The 16,301-nt window shown below is 39.9% G+C and overlaps 1 protein-coding gene across 2 annotated transcripts in view; it reads left to right on the top strand.

Moving 5' to 3' along the window:
• SLAIN1 (SLAIN motif family member 1) overlaps nucleotides 1–16,301 on the top strand; it is a 53,579-nt gene that overhangs the window by 19,284 nt on the left and 17,994 nt on the right. The window contains exons 3-5 of one of the 2 annotated variants that reach the window (XM_064440712.1): nucleotides 11,107–11,256; nucleotides 13,071–13,220; nucleotides 15,431–15,769. In XM_064440712.1, the coding sequence (XP_064296782.1) occupies nucleotides 11,107–11,256; nucleotides 13,071–13,220; nucleotides 15,431–15,769 (639 nt within the window). The remainder of the gene's footprint in view (nucleotides 1–11,106; nucleotides 11,257–13,070; nucleotides 13,221–15,430; nucleotides 15,770–16,301) is intronic. The other variant, XM_064440713.1, reaches the window with a different exon arrangement.

The following is a 16,301-nucleotide window of genomic DNA, read 5'->3' as shown; positions in this document are numbered from 1 at the left end:
TTTAGGATGATGAAGTGCTGACTTAAGTGCCTAAATTAATGATCATGGGCCCAGATTACAAGTAACCCCCCCATCCCAGCATGCATTATTAAGCTTCATTGATGCAGAACCTCGGCTAGTGAGGGTGGTGAGTTAGAGGGTTCAGCATGGCCCAGGGGACTTGCCCAGGAAGGTTTGTAGAGCTGCAACTCCCCAGATCCTTTCTGTAAAGTGGTTTGCAGAGTCTTTCAAAATCGGTACTCTGGTAACTACTCTCTGTCTTAAAGTGGAACAACCCACCCTTGTGATTTGGTACTGGGACAGCAAGTGCTTCCACTGGGACACAAGGAACTTCTGCTTCGTTTCCTTGCTAAGGCGGTCTAATTAGCATTGTCATTTAATATCTTTATTAGATTATGGGCCTGGCTTTAGACTTTACACTTTCTTTGTTTCTTTACAGCAGACCTGAAAATTAGTGACATAATGATACATTTTGTACAGAAATAAGAAATATTAACTGTGTATATTTGGTTAGCACTCTATAGCTGTATCTAACCTTTGCATAAGAACAACTGTAAAATACAAACCCTACAAACAACCTGATTTCAGGTCACGTTGCCAAGACTGCACCTCCTTCCGCCTCCACAAGCATCTGTCATTGCTCCCACTCCAGTATAGGCACATCTCTGATAGCTTATGAGAGTATGGCAGTTTTGAGCAGAGAAAACAGATTTAGGTCCTCCTTCTATTTTTGTTAATGCTATGCTCCACAGAACTGTGGTGTCAATAATCTAGCACAGTAGCTATCAAACTGCTGGTCACCAACGCTTCACTGGGCAAAAGCTGCATACTGGGCAAGCATCTCTGATGAGGATGCTGAAAGTGTTGAATTATGGAGGCTGTGGAGGTCACTCCTGCAGCTGCATACTCCTTGCTGCTTCTTATCTGCAGACGTTCCCTTGACATGTTTCAGACCTAGAGAGAATATGTCATACTGGTCTGTGAAGCAAATGTCCACTGGATGGAAAAGGTGTGAGTTATATGGCAGACAAAGGTTACCAGGGCTTTGCAAGCAGCAGGCAGTGAAGAGGTGTCCTGAGACCCAGGCATACTATTTCTCAGACCTGGGAGACGCCTCAGACCTGAAAGCCAGTATTTAAAGACAAAAATACATTTGTTGGTTCAAAATTTGGTTGGTTTTGCTATTTGTCAAGTATTGAGACAAATGGAGTATTTAAGCCAGCATTGAGTGATTGCAAAATGCGCTTTCCACAGTACTGTCTAGGATTTGGCTGTATCACGCTGTCACTGAAATACAGATAAAGCAGTTACCAAAGGTAATGAATTCAAATAAGGTTGGGACGAGTTTCCCAATGCTTATGCAATGAGAATGAGATTTCTGATTTTGCTTATGGTGACGTTACAGAATGTGAATGTCTCTTTCACAGTGGTAATGTTAGAGTGCACGTAATCAGTGATAGAACTGTGATTTATAAAGGAAAATGTAAACTGTCACAAATTGTGCCAACCAAAATGTTTCCCCTTTGGATTAGCAGACAGTGTTAAGGAGTTAGTGAGTAAAATGTGATTCATGCTGATCATGACGCTCAAATGGCATTAAAGTGGTATGTGTGCCATAACTTCTGGCACTACTTTGCTTAAATCTAATGCTTTACTATACAGTAGACTGCAATAGCAATGTCTGTGTGAAGACACCTGTTTAATGTTAGAGGAGTGGAGCAACCACTCTTTAATTAGCGTGGTGTGGAGCTTTCTGCAAGGTTATTTGAACTATTTGTTCAAATACTTCAAGTTATGCTGATTGTGGAGGTGACATTAGTTTCTTGCCACGGTCCTACCTTTCTCTAGGTAGATGCACCAGCCTCTGCAGAGCTTCTGTAGGGCTCTTGGGACATTCTGCTCTACTGTGTGCAATAAACAAAACTGCAAATCTCTTATGGATCCACTACATTTGGAATAAGATGATCTTAGGTTGCTGTGGTTGAGTCTTCCTCTCATCCCTTTACATGGGAATGTAAGCTGGTTTCTGTTTGGCAGGGATATACCTCCACTTCTAACTTTATTTGTGCCTACAGGAATTGTGCCCCCTTCAGATCTATGAGCTGAGACTATTAGACGGTGGTTTCCTTGTCCATCTCAGTTAGCACATGAGCTTAACCAGAGATCTGATAATTTACAGCCAGAACAGGCTGAGGCAGGAGTTCTACCCGACTGGCATGGCAAGAGTTGGAGGAAGGGAGGCCATATTGTCTAGACCGTGCTTTTTTGCCAAAAAAGGTTGGACCATATGATCCTTGAGGTCCCTTCCAACCTGGGATTCTCTGAAGATGTTTCTATGGCTTTATGTGCATTGTGTGCACATGGTGGTGATAGATCTTTACTCTTTGAGTGACATTGTACGGTAGTTACCATTTTGATCCCTCTTTAGTTGCCAATTGTTAAAATATGAAAGTGCTGTTGTTTTGCTCTGTACATTCAGTGTCAGACTTTGAGTTCATTTCACCTGCCTTCAGACATATTGTAGAGGCTATTCTTTGACAAGCATTTCTTCCGGCAGTAACATTGTCTTTGGCAGCCCCACCTTACTGCTGCTGTTTTCTGCTTATCCATCTCTCCCTTAAATGCCCTGGTACAACTGGGCTCCATCTTCCTGGTAAAGGGGATTGAGGAACTCTTCCTTGCTTAAAAAAATAAATTAACAAAAAGGTCTTTTTAATACAGGTCAGATGATTGATCTGATTCAGCATGAAGTCTTGCAAGGACAGTTTTACCTGCTGGTACACTGTACCAGTACAGCCGAGAGGATGGTATAGGGAGGATTGGGGTAAAGCATTAGCCTGTAGGAAGGCAGCAAAGGTTCCACTTTCAACTGGAACTGATGTTCAATACCTTTAATTGGATATCCACAGCTGTTTCAGTGGGATAGATACAAACATTGCCATGCTCTAGTGCTGCAAGAGTGTTGTCTTTTTCAATTGCTTAGAAAAAGGGAAAACTGAATGCAATCTCTGAAATCTGTTTTTAAGGTCTGTTTATTGTTCCCTATAATGAATGTTGTCAGGGTGAATTTTGTTTGAATATATGCAGGGATCTTGATACAGGCTCTGATACGAGCCAGTCACGCTTGGCTGCCTTTGTAGACAGAGCAGGCAAACAGGCACAGCTCATGTTGTTTTAAAGTGGAGGTGAGGTGAATCGTGTCCCATCCTTTCTCTTTGGAGTATGTTGCATCCTGTGGTGACTAGGTCAGCCATCAATGTCTATACATAAGAACATCTTTATTGTGTCTGTCTGACACAGAATCCTGCGTCCAAAAGCACCATCAATAGTTACTAGAAGAAATTGAGAACATGAGGAAAGAACATACATGCCTGTCCCAACACCTTCGCAGATGTATTTCCAGTTCAGAGACTGACTGAACCAGAAGTGAATTCTGATTTAGATGTGATTTCCTAACCTTTGGATTCCTCTTCTGTGAATTTCTGTAGTCTCTTTGCATTTACATTGCACTTGGGTAAGAATTCCTTGTTTTGGAAGACTCCTAATTCTTTATTTGAAGGCTCCTAAAATGAACATGGGTAAACCCTCTCCTTGATGAATGAAATGCTGATAGTTTGGTAGAAGACTCTGGAGCTATATGTTTCGTTTCAGATTACCTTATGTAGTAATATATGAGAATGAGTCTTCTGCTGAGGAAGGTGTATCTCAAAGTAGCTGAAATGTGAGAGCTTGTGTGCTCATAGGTTCTGGTTAAGAATCCACCAAACGGAATGAAAATGCATCATATTGGCAGTTTACATAAAATGGCACTTGCTGTGTATGGGAGCTGGGGAGGCAACAGACATTTGGGCCCTAGGTCATGCTTAGGGCTTAATAGTTCAGTATAAAATTTTTCCAATTACTCAGAAAGGGATGTTGGGAAGCAAGTTTGTCTATCACCTCTGCTCTGAAAATTTGCTTTTGGACCTCTACATGCACGGAGGGTTGTGTATGGAGAAAGAAAATGGGGCTGAGACAATTACATCTTTCACAAAGCCTCCCTGCATATCTGTTTATATAGCTGTTCAGTGAAAAGTTTGCTGTAAAAAAAGAGGCAAGTTAAAAAAACAAACAAACAAAACCCAAAAAACCACCAAAACAAAAAACCCCAACTCTCCAAAGCTAAGGCGCTATGTAGGAGGTAGCTCATACCTCTCAATTCCATTTCCTTTCTAGTCTTTTGAATACTTGGATGTCATAAAATAATTTTAATGATTGGGTCAGAGAATGGTGGTTAGAGTCTTTCTGCCCTTCAGCAGACTGCAGCTGGAAAGCAGTGAGGTCATTTTCCCAGTATGTAATGTGTCCAAAGACAATGTTCAGGTCAGCCTTTCACTGAATTACATTGAAATAGAGCAGTTGTGCATCTGTCTTGAAAAATATATAAATCTTCCCTGCTCACACGGATAAGTAGTCATTGGCACAACTGGAATATGTCAGACAAAGTGCGTTGTTCCTGAATCTTACTTAGATTTACATTTTTGTCACCAATTGTAGTATGCCAAACACCGCTGCTGGTTGCATAGCTTTGCTGTTCTAGCTGAAAGTCGTAGAAACTACTGCAACTTAGGCAGGCTTTCTGACTGCATCTTTAAAAGAGGCCTATGCCAGTTTTGCTGAGGCAGCTCTTGAGGTATATGAGTTGTTGCAGCTCTATATATTTAAGCAGTTGTGTACCAATATATAACAACTGAACTACTTTCTCATTCCACACTAATATTAGATCTTTTTATATAATTTTTCAAAAAGGACTTGCTGTATGTGACTGGAGAAACAAACTTTTTCAGGTACTCCCTGTTCTCACATACTCTTAAAATTGAAGTTCTCACATACTTGTAAAACTAACATTTTTCAGTTTTCCCAGGCTTGGAGGAAAGTGGGCAATCTTTATTAATTTTCTCAGCTCCTACTAATCAACCACTCTGTGTCTAAACGATAAAGGCTGTTGTTTTCATTAGACATTTGAAGCTGAGCTTGATTGCTACTTATTATTTTAAAGTAGAACAAGTGTTTAATCTCTTTTTTACTGTACATGGTAATCCTGTATATTGACTATTAAAACCACTGTGAAAACTTAGAATTTTGTAGAGAATTTGATTCTTGCAAAAGACAGTTGAAGCCGTTTCATTGCTATGTAGTTTCTCACTAGCTGACCTATGTTAAGAGCTTGAGAAGCCATAGGATTTTGTGTAGAAAACCAAAACTAAAGAAAAATGTAAGTATATATTTGTTCAGTTGTTGTAGTCTAATTATGGAGGTTCAAAGGTAAGGATGTATACTGAATTGTAGCTTGGAGACCCCTCTTCACTGACTCTTGGAAGCTGTGCAGTCTGGACTTAGGGGCTTTCTCTCTGTTATCATTGCAGCTGGGGAAGAGGGGGTGCTTTGCCTGTCTTGACCAAGAAATCAAGGGACAGAAACAGCAAACAAGCCTTGCGCATTTTGTGAGCTGGTTATTTTAGTGCACGGAAATTATTTCAGGCAAGAACAGATTCAATGTGACTGAAAATGTGCATTAATCGTACGAAGTTTCTACCACTAGCTGGATGGCTGAGGGAGCTACAGCTGTAGTTAGGAAACCGTATGTGCTGGAGCAAGCTGTTGAGATGACCACAGCTGTGGGAGACTGGAACTAAGAGCGTGCTGCTTGAAAAGATGAGACATTTGTTGTACAGTAGCATTCAACAAGATGGGAATATGTACAGGCCCTAGACTAACTTCCAGCTTTGTAAGTACAATGCAATACTCTTACTCACAGTTACTAGAGCTGAAAACAATTCTGCCTTGGGCCTGGAACTTGTAATCTTCTAACTAACAAATCCTAAAAACTTAATTTAAAAAAAAAAATTAGGTGTTTTATAATCTTGGAAGCACTGGGTTCAAATAAACCCTGGAAGGTGTAAACAGTCCTCCTCTTCTCACAGTGCCTCACCATGTGAAGCAGGCCTAAGGATTGTATGTTCTTCTAAGCTCCCTGTGTTTTGAGGTGCTTAAAAGACAGTATCTACTAAGTCTTTGCTTTGAAAACTTAGTTACCTGAAGACCTGTTCCTGCACGGTGGCGCCACCACATTGGTTGCAGTTGTGGATCTAGCACCTCTCTTCTACCTCAGACTGTCTGAAGTTCTTACAGGAGCTCTGGGTTTTCCAGGGACGTAAGTAAATCTCTTCAGGCTGGTAAGCAGTAGGAGAACATGTTTCCTGCTTCTTGAGCAAGTGTCCCAACAATGGCACTATCGAGTGAGTAGTGGGAGCTACCTTCATCTCCTCTAACTCTGGCTGTCTGTTCCTGGAAGCATTCAAGGTCAGGTTGGATGGGGCTTTGAGCAATGTGATCTAGTTGGAGATGTCCCTGCTTGTTGCAAGGGGGTTGGACTACATGACCTTTAAAGGTCTCTTCCAACCCAAACCATTCTATGATTCTGTGAAGGTTAAATACCTATTTTTAAGAGGGAGATAACAGGTGATACTCCTTAGCTGGTTTAGATATTCTTATCTACGGTAAAAAATGAGTGGGTTTTGAATTCCCTTCTAACACACTTGAATTTCTCCAGTGATTAACAAAATAATTCTGTTTCCCATGCAGGACTCTGCATTTTACTCCCAAGAGAGCTATTTTCCTTTTCAGCGTGGCTGCTGTGCAACTGCACGTGTGCAGAACACACCAGGGAAGTGGTCTGGGTTTCCTGCTCTGAGGAAAGTATGTTGGCAGGAAAGTGCTGTGTGTTCAAAACTTGCAGTTACTGGATTGACAGTGCTGTAAATACTCCTCCAGTTGCTGGCTCAAAAGAGTGTTTTTGTTCAGGCTGTGTAATTAGTACCCATGTTCAAATACCTGCATATGTGCAATTTAATTTATTTTTAGCTTGAGCTTAAAAGTATTTTTGACTCTGGCCTGAAAGCATATATAAAACTTAAGCTAATTGAGTGAATAAACAAGCTAGATAGCTCCTCAGATGCAGTTTAGTATGGTTAGTCAGTAGTACAACACAGTTATTTATGACTTCATTGTTTTCTGTCTTTACAGCAAAGAAATATTTTCATTTGTGTCGCTCAGAGTGACAGTAAGTTACTGTTCTGTCAAACTAAGTTCACTGAGTTTCATAATGGAGTTATGAAAACTGAAGGTGTTTAAAATTCACGTGTACTTCTAGTTTCTTGGAAACCCTGATATCCTTGGTTAATATGATGTCCTAGGTATATCTGATTCATCAAGTACAGGACATGTACTTGATCTGTCTCTGCTTAGATCAGTGTAACCCCACAAAATTAAAGCAATGTAATGAGAATCTGTGCTGTTTATACCTCATGTCCCAGTTTATGAATGTTCCCATTGATTTGAATAGCAAACTTCATCTTCACTTTCAAAATCATGCTTTTCTATATGTTTAGAAATTATGTACCTTATGCAGCTAAAATGAAAAACTGCTTTGAGTAAAGGAATTGCTTTTGATAGGGTGCGGCATGTTCTCATTTTGCAGGGTGCTCTTGTTCCTTTTGAGCCATGCAATTCTGTAGTTGTTTACTTGTTCAGGTTTTTGTGTGAATTTTTCCATGAGTTCTTATCAAATGCTGATTATTCACAGGAGTCAGTATGGTGAATATTTGTGTTTGTGTGCTCATATTTTTCTGTGTGATTTACTATTCTTGTCTATTTTAGCATTTTGATGTCTCCAGGGAAGTTATAGAAGTAAGGTCTTAATTAGTTTTTAAACCTTCAGTTGTGTTAGTAAATATTTTGAAGTTATGAACAGGCTCCCTCCTTGCTGATTTTATTTTTTTAAGGGAAAGGTATTGTTTGATTATGTAGTCATGTTGGCAAGTCCTTTTTTAAAATATTACAGTATACATTGTGCAAAGCAGTATGTTATCAGCAGTCTAGTTACTAAGAATTAATCAGAACCAAGGAAATAATACCTGAAACATTGGGCACTTCCAGTCTGTGGACTTTGACTGGGACAATTTGTGCTTATTGTATTAGAGAATATTAGTTCTTTTGTTGGTGTGAAAAGCCAAGGGTTTCATGATTCAAGAATTCAAATTCTTAATGCATTTAACTCTTTGTGGTCAGTAAATCAAATAGATTGACTTCTTTTCTCTTGATGGTTCTTTAGAAGCTTTCCTCTCCATAGCATTGTCTCAATCTGTGGAAACAGCTTACTGGGAATGGGTAACGAAGAGCAAATCCATGCATACCATAGTGGTGTTCTACCATGCTAACCAGGGCAGTCTCGCAATCAGTTTGGAGCAAAATATATATCCTAAACTGACTATCCATTGCACCATTTTGGGATTTTACAAAAATTACATTAATTTATCTGTTTGCGAAGATGCCTGTAGCCCTTGCTTCCTACATACTTCTTCGGTTTTGGCATTAGCACAAGACTTCAGTAAGTCTAATTTTGGTGTCTTTGTTAATACTGCAGAAGTACACAATGTGTATTGGTATTTGCATTTGAAACCTAATGAAAACATTTTTCTGTATTTGATCCTAAACAATGGAGTTAGTTGTATGCCTAAAAAGTGCTAGTCCTTTGCTGATGCTTAAACACGATGAAGATTATTTTTTTAGGCAGGTGGCAAAACTTCTAGAAATTGGGATATTTTATGTTGGTATATTTAGTATATAGAGAGATTAGTGTAGATAGAGTTTCTTGGCTTCTTTGTCCTTCTTTCCCTGAAAACACACATTATTTGAAAGAGGAGTTTGGAATCTGCTTTGCCATAAATACTAATTATATTCTTGGTGTGGGTTCTTGCTTTCATAGCCGCAATAACTGTTGCTTTGTGCTTAGCAGGCCAGCTCACAGCAGTTATTGTAGAGAGTAATGAATGATGTTTATTTGTGCTGTACAGTTGACCACATCTGGGGGTGAGAACACGATGGCAGCTAATTGGCCTGGCAAATGATCAGGCTGCTACAAAACAGGATCTTGTGTTAGGCAGAAAAATAAAATCACAAGGAACTGTCATCCCTTGCTCCTTACTGATGGTTTCTAGTGGAGGTGACAAATATTGGCTGTGGGTATGATATTGAGATCCACTCTGTCGTGTGCATGTCTTGCACTGAATGCCTCAAATCAATTTGCAGTTATTAATTCCTTTCAAGTTAATCTCATCCCCAGGGTTCTGTGTTAATTACTAGTTTGTAGAGTTGTGTCCATCTGCTCTTGTTTTTGTCCTGGAACACTTGCATGCTTGACTTTTGAACTGATTACGTTAGTGAATGTTAAGGTCAAATAGCCCTGCCTGGAAGTCTGTGTCATGTTGCTTGGCATCGAGCAGTTTCCTAGAAGTGGTGCTGATGCTACTCATAGTTAAATCTCAGACATTAGATTTCTTTAAGCTTGAAGGAACTAGAATCATGAAAAATGAGGGAATTGCAATAATTCTGTGATGAGGGCACAGCAAAGATCACAATCTGCATTTTTATGTCTTACTACTCTGTAGTTTAGCTCCCTCCCACAGAGGTGGAGCCTTGCAGGTGCTCCCCTTCCCTGGCAGACTGCTTTGTGCCCATGCTGGAACCAGGTGGTTGCCTTCACTCCAACCTTAGTAACATAAGTGGGAAGAGTAGTAAAGGCTGGTTATTTCTTACAAATGCAGGAATACCTCTGCGTGGGACAAAGCAAAAAGAATAGGGAGGAAATAGCATCTTTTGGACTGATGACAAACCGATTGCTCCAAAAGGTTGCAAGGGTGAGATTGACAGCCCACCAACGAGATACACATCCCTGCTGTTCTCACAGCTGCTTGGTGTTGGTGTTAACAAGAAGGAATAATAAAGTTCTTATGTCCTGCTAACTCATTTTGTCAACACTGGGGGTTTTGAGGTAGAGCAAGCTTCAATATTATTTGAGTATCTGTGTTTTAAATGAGCAGATCAACAGGTCCAAATAACAGGGCAGATTTGTGGTGTTAACTAGCTGTGTGATGGAGAACAGCTTCTGAGGGCTTTTGGTCTCTTCTAGTTTTGAAAACCAGTGTGTGGCATCTGACACAGCAAAGTACATCTGCTAAGCATCAAGATTATGCTATTGATTTCTAAGCTAGGTATAGGTACGTTCCTAGCTCCCTCCTTGTATCACTGTACATGACATCTGTCAGGACAAAATAGCTCCTATTACAAATAAACATGTAACAGTATAATTTGGTTTTGTGCTTGTATCTGAATGGGTTTTCTGAAATTGATATTTTTTAAATTTTGCCTTCTTCTACTTAAAACAGCTTTATCTCTCCTATTTACTTCTTTTCTGACGAGCGTGTAGGTATTGTTTATTGTACCATTTGAGCACATGTGAAAAAAATAGGCAAACCAAAGGATAGTTGTGTGCATATTTTACTCAATGAGCTAAGAAAATGTAAATTAAATAACCTTTAGCTCTCTGCAGTGTTACTGAGCAGACCAGATGCCTTGCAAGCTTGTTCTAAGCAAAATGTAGAAAAAGAGGTGTTCTGTTCTATAATTTGGTTGATCCTCAAAAAACAATGAAAAAATGTCATGTTTATGTAATCAGGAATTTGATGCTGTAAAAAGAGAAAGAAAAATGTGGTAGCCTAAAAGCTTGCTATGGGATTACAGTTGTTTTTAGCACTTGATGGTTAAGCATCTTTTACTGCGGTGTGGTCTCTGAACTCTCATAACTGATAATTTAACTGCTAATTCAATTGTGTGGTGATTGATTGCCATGAACATTCCTTGAAGAGCACTACAAATTTAATCTGTGTTTCTCTATTAACTGTAGTGGTTTTTACTTCTTCTGTTACTTGTGTGTTGGCACACAGTGACGTATGTAAGAAATATATACCAGAATGGTGTATATATATAAAAAGTTAAACAAGGCGTATTTGCTCGAAAACCTTTTGGAGCACACTTTTAGATGTAGAAGGCTGTGCTGGTCCTCTGTTTTGCTGCTGAACTTTGACCATTATTTACCTTTTGCTATAAGTGAAAAAATGTATAATGCACAGATTAAGATGAGATGATTTTTCTCTCTAACAGCACTATTCTATTTATAACTGTAAATATTTTTTTTCCCCTCCCCCCTCCCCCTCGCATCTGTAACAGCTAGCCGATGGCGGAACCTCTTCTCTACACCTGTCTCCCTGGCTTTTCCCTATAGCCCTGTTGCAAGACTCACCCCATATACCAATGGCTTTAATAGTCCCAGCTTCTCTAAAACCTCCAGTAAAGCAATACTAACACCTGAACGGACAGGTAATGCTTTTTTTTTTTATCAATTTACAATGCTTATGAAGTTGCTTAATTTAATCTAATCTTGCTAGCATTTAACAGCAATACACTGTTTGGATGATTGTATGTAGACTCTCATTTCAGAGGGAGATTTTTAAAAAAATGACCTAAAATTTCACAGTTAATTAGTAGTGTAGGTTATCTTCTGTGTTACACAGCATGTTATAGGAAAGCGATGCTAGCAACAGAGCCTATTTCTCAATAATGGTTTACCTGAGAGTATAGCTGAGACCGTGTCAGCTTAAACAGTCCCTAGCTTTGTCTCCCCTTTACTGCTCATTTCTGCCCCACTGTGCCCCTTGCTGATGCCTACAGAAATATTTGTGCAGCTGTGTACTGAAGTTGCAGGGAGAAATTACCCATTATAAAAATAGCTGGGAGAATCACAGCTATTTTAAAGTTGGCATTGTTGCTCCGATCCAAGATTTATTTCATGTTTGTCACTGATTTTCAGGGGACACAGGAGTTTTAGGAAAAATACAGACTTTCTGTGAGCTGTAAATTGCAAAGGGTTGCATTTTTCCTTTTCTCTGATATTCTTTGCTACAGGTATTGGGAGTCAATTTATATTTATGACTTAATGTGCAGTGGCATTGGAGAAGATAATCTTCTAGGGTAGAGGCATTAACATTTATTGCTGGTGGGAACAGATGTGGCCTAAGGAAGTTAGCATCAGTGTCACACTGATCTATGCACAATTTTCTTTATAACACATGAAATCAGGGCAGAAAGCCCTGTTAGGGATATGGGCACTGTGGGTGAGATACAGCTCCAGACTGAACGCCTGCTGTGTGAGTGAGATGTCTAAGCTCCCCTATTAAATGGGATGTAGTTTAGTTCCTAAATGAAGGCACCTCATGCTGTTCGAGATACCCTCAGGTGTCTTGCTAGCTTCCCACTGCTGCTCCAAAGCTGTTATTACCTCTGCAAAACCTCGAGGACCATTGTAACTTGCAAATTTTAAAAAGGAAACATATTTACCCCTTACAATCCTTCCAGAGTAATCCCCTGTGTGCCCTTTTCTGTTAGAGGTATTATTGCAGAACAGCTGAATTTAGGGTGAATTTTAGGTGGCTGTTTTGAGCAGTGCTAGAGGATGCAAACACATCTGTGATACAGGCACAGCTGATGAGCCATCGTCACAGCAGTTCTCTCCATGCAGGCTGTGGGCCTCTAGTGGTCCAGAGGATATTAGAAAGTGATTTACTGTTTTATTTGAAGAATTTTTCTTTAAATTTGGGCAACAACTGGCTCATGCAACTAATAGCAATATAGTTTGTTTTACTGTCATTCAGGGAAGAAGTAGAATCCAGAGCCCTCTCCAAAGGGTAGCTCTGTGAAGGAGGCAAAGCTATCTCTGATGTTGTGTAATGTTCAGTCTTAATTGTTATTGTAATTGATTTATCTGATGATTACAAAAAAAAAAGGAAAAATTTAGATAAATGGCTCTGAGGTGGAATCTTGAGTACTGAGCAGAAGTTGGTGACACATACACACTTGCTTTTCAGAACAGGGTAGGGAGAACCACAGTCCCTTAAGAAGGATTCATATGCAGATGTGTTTAGACTACGCTAACTAATCTGAGCTGTATCAGAACGGTATTCATTGTCTGGGCTATGTGATGCTATTTTGGGAACAAGCAGAGGAATTCATGATCTCTTACGCTTACGGCTTCTCACAAGTATCAAAGCCCTTTGTTAGTTGTTAGTGGATTGCACTACACTTCTGAAAGCTTTCATCATGTATTCACAGACTAAAGGTTATGTTTTCTTACATAGGTTACATTTCTAGGAGTTCCCCATTGAGCCCACAGTCATCGATAGACAGTGAACTGAGCACCTCGGAGCTGGAGGATGATTCCATCTCCATGGGATACAAGCTGCAGGACCTCACTGATGTTCAGATCATGGCTCGTCTACAGGAGGAGAGTACGTGGCTTTTTTTCATTTTTCAAAATGGCCTGAGGAGGATTTCTCATAAAATTCAAAACTGCTTCATTTGCTTGACTGGTCTCAGTCAAGTGGATCTTTCTTAAACGGTGTCTCGTCTTGAGTGACAAGTGGAAAAACTCTTCACCTGCAGAGAGAAGGTGCGCACGTTGTTGGGTTCAGGTTAATAGTACTGGATCTTTCAAAACTTGATACTTATATATTTCTGAATCCCAACTGGTAGCACCATACCCACTGAGTACATTTAGATTTAGATTTATAATATCTTATCATGTTAATTAAAGTAATTTTCTTTCTAGGGAGGGAAGATACTAAAGCATTTTTCTCATGCATATGTTTCATGAGAAAGGTAAAAATAAGCAGCTGTCATGGATTTCTTTGCCTCAGCTTTGATTTTCTTCGTTGTGAGATGAATTTTGAAATTAATTCCCCTTTAAATCCTGAATTGGGGCATTTAAATTTAACATTTTGGTTTGAGACTAGTGATTATGCACAAATCTGAGCCCAAAAGCTTGTTTGGCATTGATTATAATTTGGCTTGGCAGTAATTTTTGGAAAATGTCTTTATTCATAAATAAATGGTATTTGACTTAGAAGTCACGCAGAAAGTAAGTGCAGTATCTTTCTCACTTCCTATTAGTGCCAAGTGAGATATCAAGGAGGAAATGATGACAAGAAAAACAAGAGAAATTCAGAGATGGTGACTGAAGGAAAATGCCAAGTAATAAGTGATTAAGTAAAATAAAAATAAAATGTGAAGAAAAAATGAGAGCTGTGATCTGGCTGCAGCAACCAGACTGAGCAGGTCGGCACAATCGCTTGTCAGCAGTTGAACTTGCTGAGCATCTGGTAGTACTCGTTAAGTTCAGCAGACAAATTAGCAAGTATGAGACTTCCCAAGACAGCTAAATTCTTAGCCGGCAAATGTGTGTGGTCACAGCTTGGAAAGTTTCTGGCATTATGTGAAAGTTATAATAATTTAAAAAAAAAAATTATTATCAAAGATACAAAGGATTGCATTACTTAAATGACAGTTGTCATCTCTGTCAGAATGAAGTTTCAAAAAGACTTCAGGTACTTAGCTCTTTGAGGATTCAGGTCATTGGTAAACTGGAAGGAGAAACACTGTTTTTATTCTGATCTGTGTCAGGTGTAATGGTTGTATCTCATCCTTGCAGTAGCAGCTGGTACAGAGCATGTGAGCACGTGACGGGTGTTGTCCGCTTAATCCTGTGGAAAGTGGTACTATTATATGTGTACGTAGGCACGCTCTCTTCACGGCCACAAATAGAAACTCCCACTCAAGGGGGGATGGGGAAGGCATATTAAGAGGTTTCCGTTATAAAGCAAAGACATCTGTCAAAGCTGAGGACTTTTTGTAAATCTAGGAAAGTTGTTATCAGCAGCTATTGGTGGAATTACTTGGCTCCTGGAAATATGAGGTACACCCCCCTTTTCCTTGGCTGCTGTGCAGTTGGGAAAAGGGGGATGTACAAGGGCTCTGGGACATCACTAATAGTGGGATGGTTTTCAAAACCTGGCATTCCGAGAAGGGGGTGTGTGTGGTAGGATGCGTACCTGTCTACAACACAGCTGTGTACCACTAAGATTTGTCCATGAGACTGGCTGCTAGCAGGAGTTAATTCTGGTTCAGGGAGGTTGGAGAGCCAGAATATTTACATGGGTTTTAAGTTTAGAAAATGTCATTGTCAGCATTTTAGTTGCATGAATATAAAAGTTTAATAGCAATAACTGGGAAAAGTAGTAGAGGGAGTGTTAATTCCTCTGATTAAGAGTGTTTAGAAGTTAAATACTTAATACTCATGTAGAGTTTCTGTTGGTAGAGAAATAGATGCCTCTGAACATAAGATGAATTGCCTTCAGGAGGCACCTAAGACATCTCACAGGTACTGCATTTTGGAGATGCAAGTGCAAAGATGCAATTCTTTTTTTATTTTTTATTAAAAAGGGATCTCAAGGGAAATAAATCATGCTCAGATGCCTGAAAGGTGGACACCGAAAATTAGAACAGATGAATCCTACCTCAGATCATCAGCCTGGTGACATTGTAAATCCAATTCTTGCTGTAAAATTAGGTCTACTCACCTGCTTAGTTTTCAGATTTGAAGTGCATGTTAAAAGATAATCACTTAGCAGAAGCCAAATCATCCTCTTCTTGGAATTTACAGGCCTTAGGCAAGATTATGCTTCAACTTCAGCATCTGTGTCAAGGCACAATTCCAGCGTCTCTCTGCATGCGGGAAAGAAAGGGATGTGCGGTGACCAGGAATACGATCGCTGTAGTCTTGAGGACGAGGAAGAGTTTGACCACCTCCCACCTCCGCAGCCACGGCTGACTCGCTGCTCCCCCTTCCAGAGAGGGATTCCTCACTCACAGACTTTCTCCAGTATCCGGGACTGCAGGAGGAGCCCTACCTCCCCACACTTCCCTTCAAATACTTATCAGCAGCCCTACTACTCTCCTCAAGCCCAAACTCCAGAGCAGCAACCAAATAGGATTAATGGAGGTGGGTTGAATCCTTTTCTGAGAAGTGGTCTTTTCTCTGTGCGAAGTGCCAGTGCCATTTTAAAGATCAACTTGTGCCAACAGAGTGGAGTGTGTTTAGTGAATGACAGCTAGATCAGTCCGTTAATTGTAACAAGCAGTTTAAGCCTGTGCAAGTGATTGAGGTATGTTATTGTTAAATAATTTGCTACAAAATGTAATCTGTGACCTGGTCATGAAAGTTGTTGCTTTAGTCTGTCTTACAGTACTGCAAGTAGGACCAGAAGTGAAGAAGAAAAGCAGCATCTTTTAGCAGGCTAATAGTTGGTTAGAAGAACTGACCAGGCTTTTGAGCTTGGCCCAGGGAAGTCCGTTGAGGATACAGTAAAATATAAGATAGGGTTTTCAGATTTTCGTTCCCTTTCTTATTCCTGACTGCTGTTAATGCAGTTATGCTGTGATCTACAATGAGTGCTTATGGCAGGGGTCAACTCTCTGCCTCTGTTCCAGGTCAGGTAGGGCAGGCTGTTAAAGTAGTGGGAGATAATGTCACT

This window comes from Phalacrocorax carbo, chromosome 1, assembly GCF_963921805.1.
Source record: "Phalacrocorax carbo chromosome 1, bPhaCar2.1, whole genome shotgun sequence".
NCBI lineage: Eukaryota > Metazoa > Chordata > Aves > Suliformes > Phalacrocoracidae > Phalacrocorax > Phalacrocorax carbo.
Note: the sequence above shows the minus strand (reverse complement) of the source record. Positions and strands in the feature narration are given on the sequence as shown.